This window comes from Neopsephotus bourkii, unplaced genomic scaffold, assembly GCF_033783945.1.
Source record: "Neopsephotus bourkii isolate Nb327-2 ecotype Australia unplaced genomic scaffold, CSIRO-AGI_Nbou_v1 NB_1493, whole genome shotgun sequence".
In the NCBI taxonomy this organism is placed as follows: domain Eukaryota; kingdom Metazoa; phylum Chordata; class Aves; order Psittaciformes; family Psittacidae; genus Neopsephotus; species Neopsephotus bourkii.
The window spans coordinates 6231564-6249707 of record NW_026901969.1 but is presented as its reverse complement, the minus strand read 5'-3'; the positions used below and the strand labels follow the sequence as shown (position 1 = coordinate 6249707).

At 35.9% G+C, this 18144-nt stretch overlaps 1 protein-coding gene across 1 annotated transcript in view; it reads left to right on the top strand.

Annotated features, from left to right (window-relative positions):
- ZDHHC17 (zinc finger DHHC-type palmitoyltransferase 17) overlaps positions 1–18144 on the top strand; it is a 73169-nt gene that overhangs the window by 44847 nt on the left and 10178 nt on the right. The window contains exons 8-13 of the mRNA XM_061369383.1: positions 929–1054; positions 2310–2452; positions 4815–4917; positions 11605–11727; positions 15318–15380; positions 16632–16725. Coding sequence (XP_061225367.1) covers positions 929–1054; positions 2310–2452; positions 4815–4917; positions 11605–11727; positions 15318–15380; positions 16632–16725 — 652 coding nt within the window. The remainder of the gene's footprint in view (positions 1–928; positions 1055–2309; positions 2453–4814; positions 4918–11604; positions 11728–15317; positions 15381–16631; positions 16726–18144) is intronic.

Below are 18144 nucleotides of genomic sequence, written 5' to 3'. Positions count from 1 at the left end.
GAATGGTTTGTTTAGGAGGGGAGTTAACTCCAGTAGAAGAGAGGAGGAGTCAAATGCAAAACTGAAGCTGGAGGTACCTGCAATTGGTTGTCTCTTGCCTCCTCTATAATTTTAAACCCAGTCAATAACATTAATTTAGCTCTCTTCCTAAATGTTTTAAAAGCAACAAATCAGTTTGGTAGGCACCTTTGGCCCCTGTATCTCTCTCTCTGTGTCTCTTTTGCTCTGTCTGTTGGTCCTCTCTGAAAGTAGGGAAGGAGAAAGTTTAGCACCCAAAGTATGTGGAGCGCAAGCTAAGCATAAAAGCTTAGTGTTTTGGAATGAGTTGGAAATGAGCAATCAGTTTATTCTTTCCCATTTTCTTCCTAGGACTTCAGTAACAGAGATGAATATAAAGACACTAAGCTTGTGGGAAAAATTCCTTATAGAAACATTCCATGATATTGGTAACTTCACTCTGCCAGAAGGGCAGAGAAATAACTGAGAAGTTGGGCTTTAGACTGTGAGAGTTTCCATGATCCAGTGGGTCACGAGTTCTTATTCTTTGCTTGATTTCTGCTGCCTGTCAATAGCTGAGGGGGAAGCACAGTCTTTCGTTTACAGACTAGTAGGCTGTGTGTAAACCAGTGAAATACAGATGTGTTATACCTAAGCAACAATTAATGCTATATCAGGGCATATATATTGTCAGGATCACATGTTTTATACTCTGTTTGTCCACACATGTACAGTTATGAGAGAGGGAAAAAGACCAAAAGGAATGAATGATGTTTCATGTCAAGTAAGCTGCAGAGCAAAAAGTATGCCAGAATATATCTCAAACTGATTTAAAATGTATAGTTTTTGCTTGCCAATCTTCTGTTTCAGAAGTGCTCTGAATGCATTTTATTTTTAAATTGGATGTTTCCCACTTTTGTACCTCTGGCAGGGAGAATCACCACTTGATCTTGCAAAACAGAGGAAAAACGTTTGGATGATAAATCACCTACAGGAAGCAAGACAGGCAAAGGGATATGACAGTCCATCCTTTCTGAGAAAACTAAAAGCTGATAAGGTAAGAAGTGGTCTAACACTTATGTAAATCAGTATTACTGCTGCTGTTGATTAGGGGGAGTGTGTATTTGTTTAAGGTAAGCAGTTCAGTAGTGTGCTGTCTCTACATTTCAGTTTCAGAAAACATGGTTTTGTTATAGCAAGAGTAATTGCAAGAGGAAAAAAGAAAAGCTTTATTCAGTGTAGGAGGGAAGAAAACCCTAATCCTCCACACAGTTACCTTTAGTTTTTTGTGCTAGCCAAATGTTAGGGAAGTACCAAGTGGTCAGGTGTTGTAGGGAACAGCCAACACTTTCACAAAGCTGACTTAAGCATCTAAGGAGAGAATCATTTTTGATATCCTGAACTCTGGTCTCCTCTCTAATTATGTATCCTTCTGTGTGGATGAAAGAAGCAGTCAATCTTAATAGTATAATGTAATCGCTAATGTGGAGGCCTTTTTCTTCTGAGGTTATTATTTTATACTACAGATAGGAGGAGGAAAGAAATGATGGGATAAAGGATAACAATTGCTCTGGCGTGAAGAACTGTCTACCTGCCTGTAGTTTGATAACTTATGTAGAGTTAATATTTACTTACCAGGCAGTGTTGTGCTGGATATTAAGTATTGCTATCACTGACTAGTTACAACTTCATAATTTAAAGTTACATTGCATCTTGATTATTAAAGCACTGACTACAGCCTGTGCTTTAACCCTGTGGTAATATAATAATGCAGTGATTATTAATTTTAAGTGGTTTGTGCACTGTGTTGTGTGTACATGGGCTTTGCGACTGTGCTTTGAGTATCTGGAAGAGTTCAGTGCCTGCATCAGGAATTGTACCCACATAATATAAGACAAAAAAGCTCCTATCTTTCTTCATAGATGCTTCAGTATAACTTTTATCTATTAATTACATAGTAACAGTCTTTAAAGTTCGCTGAGATTACTACGTGCCTTGTAGTAGTTTATACACTTTGACAGATTCTTAAAGAAGAGCTACCATTGTCTTTATTCTGGATTAACATCAATGTCTTTAGAAGACAATTCTTCTAAAATAAACAAATCACTGAATCATTATAAATTTTTTTTCTTGCGCACTCATTGGAGGTATGTAAATATAGGAAATGAGAAATTTATGAGGTTCCTCCCTCTATGTCAAGCTTCCTGAAAATTTCTTCTAAGTTTTTTGTGGCTATCCTGTGTATTATAGAATATTATTTTATAATCTGTTCCTGAAAATAGAGTTGCTTACTGATATTTGTTTCTATATAGGAATTCCGTCAGAAGGTGATGCTGGGAACTCCTTTCCTAGTTATTTGGCTGGTTGGGTTTATAGCAGACCTAGACATTGATTCTTGGCTCATTAAAGGGCTGATGTATGGTGGAGTTTGGGCTATGGTGCAGTTTCTTTCAAAGTAAGTGTTTTATCAGGACACTGTTTAGTGTGTGCACACAAGAAATGTTTTGCTGGCATCTCTATTGTTTAAATAATCTTGAATTTCTTTTTTGTGTGTGTTATTTCAACATGCAACATTAATCTTTTGGGTTTTTTTTTTTTTTTTCATTGCTGTTTCTGGGAAAGATCTTGTGTGACTTTAGTGCTTGTAATGCTCTGTTGTCTTGCAAATAGCCATGAAATTACCTTGGGGGAATGCCACTGAGCTAATAGAAGCTAAAAGCAGAACAGAAATTCAGTCATTATCCAGAGGAGGGTGCTGAATGTCTACAAAGAGTTATCAGCATGAATTCTGCAGAAAGCAGTCAGGGGAATCTACTAGAAAGGAATAAAAAAAGATAAGAGCAAGTGTGCTATTACAGCCTATTTTTTGTTAGCATTTAAATACCCAAAGGCATCAAAGGCTCCTTATAGAGAGAAATTAAGTCAGAGTCAGAGAGTGGAAAGGGGTAACTAAAGAAAAAGGCTGCTTTCTAATAACATTTTCAACATGTTACCTGGTCATAAAGATTTTTAGTTGCATTTGAGGTTACTTTAAATGCGTTTATGTGTACATGTACACACACATACTCATGCAGGCATGCTCCAGTGGATTTTCAAGATCTGTAGACTACTTTATCTAGCCTCTGCTTTTTGTTGTCATGTGATATATGTATAGAAGAACCTGTTATATCTTCATATTTATGAGCTTTTTGCATTTCTGTCATTGAATGTCATGTTTATTAGAACTGCTTACTTCTCCTTCCTTTCTGTTTAAAGAGGAAAAGAAAATATGTCTCTTCCTTAGACCAAGTTCATAGAATTTTAGTGAACTTAGTACACTGGGGGGGAGGGAAGGGGGTCATCTTGGAAATGGATGGACCTTGGAAATGGTCTATTCTGTGTTTTTGACATCTCTGAGCCTCTGCAATTTGCTGACCTTCTCCCACAAACGATTTGTAAATGCAAATCCTCAACTACACCTCCTGCACGAAGCAAAGACAAAATTCCTTCCAAGTTTCTCAGGATCCATGTTTTTGTCAAGTTTTGTATTTTTTGCCTACTTGACACACATTCATGATTAACGTTCTTACTTTGTCTTATCATTTGCTTAATGTTTAGTATAAATACTTTCTGAAGAGTATTTCACTAAGCCTAGGTTTGAATGAAACTATTATTCTAGTATTATTTCCTTTCCCCATGGAATTTTAGCTAACCTGCTTAGCTATTTTTTCCTCCCTGCTCCTTTCACACACACACACACACACACACACATCTGCACAGACATCACTGAAAGAAAGATTTCTGCTAGGTAACTACTGTGGGTCCAAATGTATATTCATTTACAACTCACCATCTTAGCTTATCTTCTTTATAGGATTTTCTCAAATGACCTAAGGAACTTCCATTAGAGACAGCAGTTACTGCAGGAGTGAAATGGGAACTACTCTGTGCACACCTTTGTCTATGGTAGCCCTGAGGGCACCACCAAAAAAAGTAAAATGCTTTAGTGTAAAGATATTTAGGCAGGTGATGGAAGAAGTTTTATTTCAAGGAGCTGAGCAGGTTAGAGTGTGACTTTTGACACGTTTACCAATTTTTTCTTGAATATGGAGTAACTTGATCACTCACCTAGCTTATCTCAACTATATTCGATATTATTGAGAATAGTCTTGAAGATGTAAGAGATAAGATGGTGAAAATATTTCTGATGGCTTCATTTTTTTTTTTTTTCAAATTAAAGTAGCAGCATTCTGTTTTTAAACTGGAAAAATCTAGTGATATGGAAAATGAATTAATCTGGGTTTTTTCCGACTTTCTATTGGCAAGTGTACACAGAAAGAAAACGTTCAAGAGTCTGAAATATTTCAATTATGTGGGCTGGTAACAGCAAGGTTTCTTAAGCTTTTTTTCTTACTGAAGTAATTTAACGTGTAGTTTTCATTGTATGGGCTTCCAAACTATCTTTAGCACTGAACTGAAATCTTGTAAATAAGTGCAATTTGCAACCACTGGCCATTTAGGCAAGGAATCTCACAGGTTTCTAACTGCTTTCACAGTGTGGTTTATCAGAGTATTTGCTTGTTCTACCTTTCTTCTTTCCAGTTCTTGACATTCAGTTCAAAAGTAAATATATGAATTTTAATTAAATAACTTTCAGTCAGCTGGACAGGTTGAAAACAGGAATTTCTCACGAACTTTGACATTGAGGAAAATGGTTTTTATGGTATATTTTGCAATATTCTATATAGTACAAATTTTAGCAGGAAGTGTTTTTCTGAAGCAGTAGTTCAGGCTTCATAAGTTAAAACTTACCATGTGAAATTGTTCCTACTTTACAGGTCATTCTTTGATCACTCCATGCACAGTGCACTGCCTCTTGGAATATACTTGGCAACAAAATTCTGGATGTACGTGACATGGTTCTTCTGGTTTTGGAATGATATCCTTTTTTGTATACAGTATAATAGTATTTTTTTATGTTAGGAGTATGAGGTAATACCCAGATGATATAGCCTACATATAACAGTAACTAAACTAATCAAATTTTTTAAATTGCTGTCTCCATTAAACATTGCTTTCTGTCCTGATGGTAATTATTTTATTGCTTTAAAAACGTGCACAGTTTCCTTTGCTAAATAAGTCACACTCCTTTGGTAAATGACTTTCCTCAAAATTGACTTACAGTAGTCTGCAAAATTTCCTGTGCTTTAGCAATTTCTTAAGTGGGGGAAATATAAGCAACTCCATAAAGTATGCTCTAGCTGAGAGGTGACAGGGTGTAATTGCCTGCATCTTTAGACACCACTTTTCTGAAAAGCAGTAGGTAATTTCATGGTATGTATTAATTCCAGTGAAATTAGCTTTATAGTTAGTTCTTCCTCAAGATTTTGCAAATTCCATTTCATACAAACTTTAGATACATTTGTTAACTGTATTTTCAGTCTTTGAAGATGTATGTGTTAACAAAATAACACTAGGTTATAGATATTCCATCTTGGCTGTGTCTATATGTGAACTTTTCATACTCACAGGGGTAGAAATCAGTTCAGAGTTCACTGAAGTTTGTCAGTTATTCACCATAAGGAAATAGGCTCAATTTTTTAAACAACTTTCTTAGGTATTGTAATTGCAGTAGAGATTTAATGTTTTATTAAATGTTTAATGCAGTTCTTGTAAATAGTTGAAGTGAGCTTAGTATTTATGGTGGATGTTAGCTTGACTTTTCTAGAAATTAGTTTTCATCCTCAAAGGAATTACCATGAAATAGGATAGTAGCAGTGCAACCCTTTTCTCATCTTGTTAGTATGTTCTCCAGCCTTAGCTAAATAAGCCTCACATTTTTGGGCTGAGAACAGAGACGAGACCCTGCTTCCATGTTGCTTTTGGCTTCTGTGCTAACAGTGTTTGCAAAGGTGTTGGGGTGAACAATAGCAATCCAGTGTGCCTGGAGATGACAGCTATTTTGTGTTTAAAGAAACTGTTTTTTTAAAAGCAGGTTTTATGGAATGGATTAGAACTAGCTAAATATGTCATGCCTCTAGACTGAAGTTGCTTTTCTGTTCTTTTTTGTGAAGAAAATCTGACTTTAACAAATAGTAAAATGCAAGTTTCTAAGGCAGTTACAAAAACTATACCACCTCACTTCTGAATCTCAGCTCTCCATAACATGTGTGTTTTCTTTAGAAACTCATGTTTCCTAATGCTGCTAGCTGTTTCGGGTTGCAGATGTTGAGCTACCATGAAATGCTTTCTTGTGTTAATATAACATCAGCTTGAACCAAATCTAAGAATGTGTGCAACTTTCAATCAAAGTCCTCGACCATGTTAAAATGGCTGCACAGCCAGCACAACTTGATTATGGCCTCAAGCTTGGTGTAGAAAACTGCCCCTTAAGGCTGACAAATTGAGAGATTTTCATCCTGAAGCGCATGTTTTCTACAAATTTGTACAACTTTCTTAGATTTTTATTTGTTAGCCATTCTGATTAAAGTAACTTGAAGTTTGGGGGTGTTTTGTCATAGAATAATGTTCATTGTCCACTACTATAAGTAGTAACCACAAACAATTAATTACACTACTAAACTGTGACTTCTGAGTGTCAATAAAATACTGTACTGCTTCTGTAGTTTAAGGTAGGTGCCTCAAAACCTTTGCAACGGTCTTTTTGTACGCAGAAGTAGTGGTCTAAAATCTTCAGCTACTAATTGCTTTCATTAGAGCTGACACATTTCTCTGACAAGCACTTTTAAAGACTAAGTGCTCGAGGCCATCTTTAATTGGTGATTTTTAATTGGAAGTCTTTCTAATAAGATTCCAAATTCATTCTTCTTCTGGAAAATTGCCCTGTAGCTTTATTGGAAAAAAGAAATTGCATGCCTGCGCTATTATTATAGCATGAGGCACAGCATTGCGGTTGGAGAAAGGGTTCTTGTATTTTTACAGCTTTATATGATTACTTACAGCAGACTAGAGTACTACTTTATATTCTGTAACATTCAAGTGATAAAACCTGTACTTGTAGTTTCTACAAATTCTGACCATCTTTTCCTCAGGATAAAAGTTTCCAACCTTAAACAGCTGTCATGAATTGCCTTGCTAGACCTTTGTATTATAAAGGTCTTAATTGCTGAGTTACCTTAATATTTGGGTATTATCATAGAATAGTTAGGGTTGGAAAGGACCTTTAGATCATCTAGTTCCAACCCCCCTGCCATGGGCAGGGACACCTCACACTAAACCATATCACCCATATCGCCATATTTGGGAAGAATTTTCTTGTAGGTATGTTGAAGGTGTCTAAAAGATCATCTGGTCTTTTGGGTTTAATCCTAATGAGACAGACAAGGGCAGGCAAAACAATCTGCCATTAAGAACAAGCGAAATCAAAGATTAGCAGTGTGGTTTTTTGAATTTTAGGGTGGTCACGTGAAAAAATAAGTCTATAAATTCTAAGGCAGTGATGTGTCTTCTAGAAGACCAGTCTTGAAAGTAAATTCAAGCAGTTCAGATGAATCTATTATACTGAGGTTTTGTAAGTGTTTTTATTCTACTGGGTTTTTCTCTCAGTGGCTTCTGAGTCTGATATATTTGTTAAAATAGAAATCTTATTCTTGCAGGGAGTGGGAAAGTTATGGTTGGTGTATTTATTGATATGTGTGTTCCTATGCTTCCCTGCCAGTTTTACTGCTATTTTACTGCTTCACTTTAGCTGTATCTTGCCAATTACAAGGGATAGTTGTGTCTTGCTCTGTCAGTGTATTCTAATCTTCTATTGTTTTCAAAGTAGAGGAAAAATACCCTCAAAAATCCTACACATTAAATCACTGTATTTTAATTTAGTTAAAAAAAAAAAAAAGATTTAAAAGTACACTTTTAATAATGTGAGACTAGAATTTCACATTCCATTATTTTTCGTTCGCATTTATAGGTAGAACATTCTCTTGCATCCTGTAAAAAGTTCAGGGCATGTGTCCTGAGTTCCTGTCTCAGTTGTTCATGCAGTCTTTTTGGTTCCAGCTGAACAAATAGTGCCTGTTATGTAAGAAGGATCCTTTACGGCTCAGTTTTTGTAAGATGTCAGGGTTTGCTGGTGCAAATGAAGTATGTGGTATAGCTTTTCTGGTATAGCACAGTACTTGAAATGCTGAGCTCATGAGATGGTATAAGTCAATTCATAATTTCTTAAAAAAATTATCATTTACTAATACTGTATTATCTTTTTCAGATACACTTTGCGTATTGGTGGGGTTTAGGTGAAAGAAACTGCACACTTTTTCAATTAGAGATCATTTTAAACATGGGATGTAAGAGAATTCATGATGAATTTTATGCTTTAACAAAGCTGTTACAACAGCATAGTGTGTTAAAAATGGTAACAAACCAATTGGTAGGGATAAGCAGTTCAAAAAAATACCCAAGATGCATATTACCCAAATTACCTTCAGGAGAACAGCAAAAAAACAGTATTGATCTCTGACAGCTTTCACTGGCTGCAGGTTTTTCTGTGTATGAGAAAAGCATTTATTACTGGATTAGTAGATAGTGGAAGGGAATCTCTTGGTCTATAATGCACATTTTGGCTTGCTTTCAGGCATTTGTATGATGTGTAGCTCTGATAGCAGGAAGCTGCTTGTGCTTGGGCCTTTCTAAATAGGCTTCAGTTCAGGATGGAAAATGAGCTCATAGGGTTTTTACTTCGCTCAAAGGTTGTAGGGTGCTTGTTAGGTTTTAGTTTTCTGTTTAATGTTATGGTCTTTTTGGTTCCAAGAGGTTTCCTGGAATAATTTTTAGCCTGTTGAATTTGTTCTAAGCATTAAAGGGTACTGATTAGGACTAAAAATAGGAAGTGTTTCATGGGTGTTTCTGCTTTGTTTCTCACAATGATAAATGCAGAAGTCTCATGAAAGACAGCAATTGGTGACAGGGCAGAAAGTGAATTCTTGCTATATCATACATTTTGCAGCCCTTAATAGTATGGTAATGAGTTTTTACTTGTGTAGTTGTGAGAATGTTAGGGCAAAACCAAGGCACTCTCTCTGGAAAACCACTCCCCTACTCTCTAGCTAATGCAAACCTACAAGGGTTTCATGTGCATGGAGAGTTTTGAGAGATGTCTGTGCTAGAAGATGCTAAAATGTCTTTGGAAGTAAATGTCAGTTCAACATAATTTTAGATACCTCTGGTGTGGACATCCATATCCAAGTTATTTAAGCTCTCTTCATAGCCAGTGCAGAAAAATAGCTGCTTGTAGGGCACTGCTTCTTTAGCTTAATTTAAATATCCTGATACTGAAGATACATTGGACATGGCTTTTTCCTTTTTGTTGTGTATGAAGGCATACTGAGTAATTTAAGTAAGTGAGGTGGATTCCATAGTTGGAGTTATCTGTGTTAGATGCCAGAAATACTCTGGAGGAGGCAATTCATTCACCTTCAAAGTTTGGTTGGTTTTCATCCCCTCTCCCCAGTTTTGCTTAAAATTCAAGAGAAAGAGGTTTTTGAAGGCACTTATGAAAAATACTGCTGAATTTATATTTCTCCATTTACATAGTTACTGCTGATCTATACTTGACTCTACTTCCTCATGTAGTCTCCTGACATCTCCCATCTCCCACAGAAGTACCTTATCTGCCATCATTTAAACTGTCAGCTTTGCACTCATCAAAAACCACCATGATAAGAGGAAACGCAAAACTTAGACTCTGTATTTTACAGAGTCAAATGGTGGAAGGCTAAGTTCGGAAAATGCACGGATTCTTTATCACATAGATTGTCCAAATTTTAGTCAGTAAAAAACCCAACAAACAATTCCAAAGACTTACAGTTATAAAAATCCGTTTACTGGATAGAAGGTAAGTTTATTCTTGGCAGCGGATAATTTTAGAAGAAAAATAGGAAGAAATTAGATTGTAGAAATATTAAAGTCAAAGCTTTTTATCTGTGATGTATTAAATAGAACTGTGTTTAGGCAATAGTGTAGCTGGTGGAAATTACAAACATACTGGAAATAGGTTGTTAGAGGAAAGAGTAATTAGCCTTTAATGACTTTAACATTCTACTACATAAGTTGCATGATTAAAATTTTAACTTGCCAATATTTCTTTAATTAGAAATTCTCAACCAATTCCTCCCCCCAACAGAAAGAAAACAAAAATTATTCAGGATAGGATACACTCCACATGAACAATGAGACTTTCTTAGCATTAGAAGTCAAAAAGAGACTTCACTTGCATTTATTCATATTTCAGAGTTTTCAGATCACATGATTAATATAGAAGGGTTTGAGATACTGTTATTCTATAGAAGTGCTGTTTTTTCAGTTAATATTTTTTTGTATCTGTACCACATGATCTGTTTATAAATGATTTATGTAATTTTTTATTACTACTGCTTAATGCCTTCAATGAACATTTTTTCTAGAATAGAATATATTGTTGACAAATAGTTGAATATGTTTTCCATATAATGCTTGTTTTTAAGTCTTACATGCAGCGTTTTGTAATGCAAGCATTACAACATATTGAAGTTAAATAACAGTAGAAATTCTAATGATTACCAAACAGAGAGAAATACTCATTTAAATTACTCATTATAGAATCTAATTTGTATGTGCTGTGAGTGATTTATGCCAGAGTAATCAGTGTCCTTTTTGCCTGGATAATGCTGTAGACACTTCTGCAGCCACTGCTTTGTCAAATATGGCATCTCCTTGCAGTTGTGACCAACAGCTGACAGGTATCTTTAGTTAGGTTGCTTAGGGCTTTTGTAGGTTTGTCAGAGGATATAATTTTCCACCTTTTATGGAAGAGGCATGTTTGAGGTATTTGTTTTTTACAACATCATTGCTAAGAAATGGTGTAATTCTTTGAAGAAATGTCGTGTTGTGAGACTAGGCATGTTATATGGCAAGTCATTCAACACAGGAAATGTATTTTAAAACTGATGGTTATTTTCTGTCTTTATATGGTAACTGATTTTATAAATACTTCCAGAATACTAAATCCTGTGGGTTTGTAAGCATTAGATTTATTAATATGTTAAAAATACCTTTTGTTGGTGTGAAATATGGGTATTGCCTTATAATAGGACCGGTTTTCAGACAGCACCTTTGCTGGAGATAAGTGGTGTTGAGACATGATTGCCATGCAACAGTGGTTGTTGAAACACAATTCCTTCTATGGCTAGAAGGAGTCCTTTCTGTGATCTAACAGGAATGTCAAGCAACTAAAGATATAGGCAGTCAAATGTCTGTCTTATAAATAGAGCTCTGAAATGTTTATTGTGAAAACAGGAAATACTTTTGAGAAGATAATTTTCATGGAGTTTATTTAAAAGGGGAAATAATTATGAAAACTGAACTATCATTATTCATTCTTCAGAAGGATAAGTGCTTTAGAAATGTCTCATGGAGAACAGCATTATAATATGTAAGTTTTCAAGTTTGAGCAATAGAGAATACTGAGTACCAGGCTGGTTCTTGCAGCAGTGCTGAGTTGTTTCAACTCAGAAGACAGTGACTCAAGGGCATCCTTGTGTAAAAATTGATCTAAATTTTATTTCAGAATTATCAGTGAGCATTTTAAAGATGAAATTTGGGTTTAAACTTTAAGTTCCTTGACTTCAAACACATCTCAATTTTTTCTTTATACATCTTCCATTCCTCGTGAATAGCGTTGCACTCTTCTACAATTTTGGAAAATCCTGGAAGTCTGATCCAGGAATCATCAAAGCCACGGAAGAACAAAAGAAAAAGGTAAAGCCATGAGATATGTGGAACTTGTTCTTCAGCAGCCTTCCACTAGTCGGTCAGAGTAGTTTGCTGTTCAGTGAATGTAAAGTCAATAAACTGTTGTACAACAGCAGGTCTAAAATGCTGAAAAGTCTTGTCTTCCATCTTTCTCTTTTTGTATTTGAAATATGCTCAAGTCTTACTGGTTCAAAGTTGCATGGCGGTCATTTTGAGTAACAAGATGGACTTTTTATAAGGACATGTAGTGGTAGGACAAAAGGTAATGGCTTTAAGGTGAAAGAGGGTAGATTTAGGTAAGATATAAGGTAGGAATTCTTCCCTATGAAGGTGGTGAGGTGCTGGCACAAGTTGCCAGAGAAGCTGTGGCTGCCCCATCCCTGGCAGTGTTCAAGGTCAGGTTGGATGGGGCTTGGAGCAACCTGGTCTAGTGGAAGGAGTCCCTGCCCATGGCAGGGCGGTTGAAACTAGGCGATCTTTAAGGTCCCTTCTAACCCAAACCATTCTGTGATTCTTTGAAAATAAAATTGCAACTTAAATTTTCAAAATAAAAAGCTTAAAAAGAGGTTGGTTGAAAATGAAAGTGTAAAGTTTCAGAGTTTTGCCTAAAACAAATAACCCATTATGAGAAAAATGTTAATTTGAGTTTCTAAAATCTTCCCAGACTTCTAAGCACCTCTCATTATCCTTGTGTCTGAAAGTATTGGACTGACAAACATTTTGAGACTAAATCAACCAAAACACCTGGCAGTCTGGGGCGAATTTCTGTTTTGGTATTGATATTAGAGAAAATATGGATGTTATCTTTCTAAGATGTTACAGTAGTGTTATTAGCACTTCTGATTTCTTTTAATTTACATGCATTGTTCTCAGCATCCACACTGAGCACTGAATATGCAAAAATTATACAAGCAGCAGAAGCATTTTGTTTGTTTCATTTTGTCAAAGTTTCCTAGAAGCTCACGTTTCACCAAAGGTGAGGTTTGCGCTTCTACTTCACAGTAATTTGTGAAAACACCTGTGTGGATTGACATCAGACCACTTGGAATTATGATCTTACGTAGGAATGAAAATGTAATAGGCTTTAACAGGATGGTTGCCGTACCTTAAATGATTTTTGTAGTTTCCAATAGGTTGTAGCTGAGTTATGTTTAGACAATGTGCACATTTATTCTGCAAATTCCCTTTCTGTTATTGCAAATTTGCCAAAGTAAATTCCAAACTAAATTGTCTGCCTTCAACTGGACTGAATTAAATAGTATAGTCAACAACTGCACTTTGGTTTGGATTCAGCAAGTTACTCAAATATGCAACTCATTTTATCTACTTGCTTGAGTAGTTGAGTGTGGTTACAGAAGCTTTGCTGAACTGGATAGGAATTACGAAATGCAGCTTCTTCAGGCAGATGCATATGGCTAAGAGTGTTTTAGATTTCTTACACCGCAGTTAACCAATCTGCAAAAATGATCTACTGTCAGGGTTATAAAGCACTGCAGGACGCATGCCTTACCTTTGTGCAGTGTAGTGCTTTTTCATGTTTTCAGAATTTGTCTCCAAATATTTAATGTTCAGTTAGCCTTTACCTTTGGAATAAGCAATCAAAAGAATTCTTGTAATTCCAGTTGGCCAAGTTAAGTGTGTTTGGAAATGTGTTGTAACAATATCAGATGTTTATTCTTCTGGTATGTCATGTCCTTTTTTCTGTGTTGCAAAATAACCCAAGTCACTCTTAAATTAAGTATATAAAGAAAAATTTCTGGTAGTTCAAAAACATAGAAAATAGACACAAAGTTGACAAAGCACAACAGCGTATTCTAACTTGAGTGCTCCTGGGTCTCTGTATAAGCTCAGTGAGTTATATTTAAAACTGATTTATCTGCTCTGGTTCACTTCTGTCCTCCTGAGCTTTGGGATCATACTTGTGGATGATACTGAACTACATTGTTGAGCATCGCACCATGTGCATTCTCTGGTGTGGCACCCTTTTGTTAATCTGTAGTGTAATGTATACTCCCAGTGAAATCAGAGGAACTATTTATGAAATTGTTCAAACATACTCTATCAATTTTCCAAGGTATCAAAAGGCACACCGTCAGCACTGAAATCACTTAGATACACCTCATTGTGTGTTTTACTTGCTGTTCATTTGGCTTATTTACTAAAGTCACCCTTGTGTGGGAGGTCCTTTAATTTCATGTCCTTTGGTGAGGATATTGGAGAAGCAAGGGATGGCAGAGGGAGATGAGAAAGGGATGTTAGAGCACTGAAGTTGGCAAGCCGCATGGAAAGGCTTGTGAATGGCAGTGGTTGATTGGAGAGGTGATATGAAGGGTTGCAGTGGTGGAGGGAAGAACTGGCCCAGTAGCAAATGGAAATACAAGCAAGGTTAAAAATCGTCTTAACTTTCAGACCTTATGAGTCTAAGAAAAGTGTTGTTTGTGCTCATTTACCTGTGATTGCAGGGAAATCATTAAGACACTGATTTACCCCCAGCCTGTTGACTGTAGCTTTTACTAGTTACTTTCAAGACACGTTTCCACAAATTTTTCATAACCGCTGTAGTATTTTGGAGGAAAACTTCTACCGCTTCAGTCAAGATACCCACCTGAGTGGTCATCATCTAATTAAGGAAGTTACATTTATATTGCTGTGATGAGAAACTAGTTGTAAGGACTGTTCTGTTGCTTCTGCAGTTAGAAACCACCTATATGCGTACATGTAAGGTTTGAAAGGGATCAATAGATAAAGCTATTTGCCGTAAACTCTTTATGCTGAGTGAGTTCCTTCTAGTTCAGGGAAGGTTGCTGTGTAAACGATGTTTTCAGGATATTTCCGTATGTTGCAAATGTCAACATGTCATTTAAGTCTCACATGGCATGATCTCAGCTGCTGAATTTAAAAATTGTTGGAAACCATTTAATGGAATAGTAGGTTCCTTCTATTCCAACAATTAAGTGGGTACTGAAGGAGTGTATAAAATAAGAAAAGCCCCTATCATTTAATGTGAAATTATAGGCATGCTTTAACTGATACATTCTTCTGTGTATCACTTGACCCTTGTATAGCATTGTCAGTAAGAGGAGGTTTGGTTTGCATTATTTGTTTTTTTTCTTGAAGCTTTAATAACTGAGGAAAGAGGTGAATATAGTTTTAAAGCTTTTGCTGGGATACCACTGGAAAGAAAATCTGGTTTTTAGACTGGCAGATCATGCTAGCTAGTTTCATTTATGTTCCCATTTGGAAATTGAGCTGCATTAATTCTAATAGGTTTAACAATGGGTTAGTCAAGCTGGTGCTAACCACTGTGTGGATGTATCAAAATTAATATAAGCTTGCTTTTTCTCTAATTAAACTTACATAGACTACGAATAAGTATAATCTAGAATTAATTGAGAAATAAATGTGCATATGGGTTTAATAAAGTAGGTTTAAAATCTGTTTCAGCTGAATTTAAGTTATTCCAGTGTGCAAAGTACCTGAAATGAAGAGAGTTCACAATCCTGGGTCTGAAAACCAGCCATTACAATGGCTGTCAGTATTTGTTTATGTGCTAAATTCTAATTTCTTATTTTCCTTTTCCTTTTCTTTTTCTGCAGACAATAGTAGAGCTTGCAGAGACAGGAAGTCTGGACCTCAGTATATTCTGCAGTACTTGCTTGGTAGTGTATTTTTTTTAATCAATGGCAGCACTGATTTCTGTTATGTTAGGCCAAAACGAGATGTTCCTGTACTGAACACATTTTTGGCTTTAATGCAGTTTCAAAGGCAGTATTTATTTGTAATCTTTCATTTAAGCTGTGTTTTCAATTAATACGTCTGTACACAAAAAAAGAACCTGCAATAGGAAGAGGAAAACAGTTAATCACTGTGGAAATAACTTGCTGGTGTTGAAATCCAAGAATCCAATATATCTGCCCAGATGGTTGGCTATACAGCTAACAAGTTATGAAAATCACTTTTGTAACTCACAATAAAATGATGTGGTTCTTCTAGTAAATTTTTTTCCCCAAAAAAAATCAAGTGTACTTCTCAGTTTGACAGTAATTGAAGGGGTTCATAGTTTTTCAAAGCTTGCCAAATTGAAAGTAAATGCTTTTCTTGGACAAGTTAATACTTAGTTTCACCACAGAAAACTTAAAAGGGAATAATTGCTTAAGGAAAAAAAGTAACCATACTGAAATGCAACGTGTTTCTTTTATAGAAAGTTTTACAGAAATAAAGTAGTAAATATAAAATTATTAAGGTTGTCAGTGTTGCACTATAATGCTTTGTCCTATGTAGAGCATCAACGATGTTAATGTTCCCATAATTTAATCTGCAAAATTATGTTCCGATGTGGCCCTTTAAAAATGATGCGTATGTGTATATACGCGTATATCTTAGAATATTTTTGTATCAGTTCTTTTTCACTGCCATTTTATATTTCTTTCACAACATAAGCTTTTTAAAAAAGTAAATGTTGGGAGTAATTTAGCATTTTAAGTTCCACCAACTTCCACTTGTTGAGTTGTATTCCTGTCTTTAGAAAAAAAACTGGGAGAGTTTGTTACAACTCATTTATGAAAGATAGTGACAGAATTATGGAACTCAAACTCATTCTGTATCTTCATTACTGAGAAGCTGAAATTAAAGAGGTTGCTATCTAAAGCTCAGTAACTGGGGGAATGGAAAAAAATCCTGTATATGTAACAAGAATAGTGTGAAAATCATTTTGATCTGATTGTATAGATGTTTGTGTTAAATAGTGTATAGATAACGCTTAATACCCAAGATTGCTTTAAAAATTAGTATCAGTTTTGAAGGGTTTTTAAGGGGTTAACAACAGAAAAATTACATTTAAATGGGGGAGGGTCCTATTTAAAATCACAGAGTGTTTTGTTTTTCTAAACAAATGTTAATAACCCTTACAGATACGGAAGCCAGTGAGATCCAAACACTGTGGTGTATGCAATCGATGTATAGCAAAGTTTGATCACCACTGCCCGTGGGTGGGTAACTGCGTAGGTGAGTAATATGCTAAAATATGATGTTGTCTGAACAGATGAAGAAGGGGAAAGCTTCTGAAATGGCCCCTGGGTGTTGTACAGGTTTGTATCTGTTCTCATTTCATGGTGAAAGTGCCAAAGTCTTGAGGAAAGCTGTTGAGTACTTTTGGTAGAGGGAAAAACATTTTCCGTATTGAGCTTATTTTTTTTCTACATGCAATACTCTGCATTATTCTAATTTGTATTGTCTGTTACATACTCATCCTCAAAATTCTTCTCTTTCTAATTCAGTTTCCTACATATACATTTTTATTAATATAAACTCAATTAAAAGATGCAAAGCTTACCTGCTTTTTTAAAATCTGCAGAAAAAGCATGTACTGATTCCACAATGGACTATTATCCATTGCATAAGATACAATCTTTCATCTTTACCCACCATTTTCAGCAATTTAATGGGAAAGTGTACTTACTCAGAATGTCATGATCGCAGCTAGATACATAATGACTTCCTACTGAGATATTCTCTTTCTGACTCCCCAGGTAGTTGCTCATTGTCCCCAGTGATGACGAAAGGAACATATATAGAACAAGAATAAAGTCTCTAAATGCTACTATTCCCTGTCATACATTTTGAGAAACTTACTTGAAAGCCATTATTATGCCGGGAGCATTGAATACTTCACAGCTAGGAAATGAGTGCAGCCTACCTCACTGGTTTATTTTTTTAGGATACAAGCAGAGGTTAATGTCAATCTTGGGGAAGAATTAGGACCTGGATTCATTGGCAGCTGACAGCCAATAAATGCTTCATTGTGGTCATTCCAAATACATATAGTAATGGATACTCACAGTACTTTGGTCTTGTGGTGAAGAGTAAGATAGTCGTGCTGGCATTTCAGGGCATCATTGAAGTCTCACTGAGATGGACCTGTGTCACTCCCTTCTATTTTACATTTCCTATTGATGTTACTACCTGAGCAACTTTTGATTTATATTTTAGATGTACAGTGAAGAACTAAGACATTTTTAATTAAAACAGGCAAGGGGGCATGGGCTCAGGTTTTGGAGAATGGTTAGTGACTGTTTTGCAAGAGTGCAGAGGAGTAAGTACTTGTCAGCGGGACAGAGAATCCAGTATTTTAATCAGTAACAGGAAAAGCATGAAAACCAGACTGGGGAGGAAAGACCTTAGTGTGTGTGTGTAGTAAGAGAGTGAGTAATGGGATTAAGTTAGGTGGAGGAAATCTGTTTTATAAAAACAGCGGTGATGGAAAAGCAGAATCTGTCTACTGGTGGTCCTGTACAGATTGCTTGGGATAACTGGAGGTAAAACTAAACATTAGGACTCTTGAAAGTATGCTGGGAAAAAAAGTATTAGAAATCACACTCTGGGAACAGTGTGAACTGGAGGGAGCGATGGTGTGAATGACCTTAT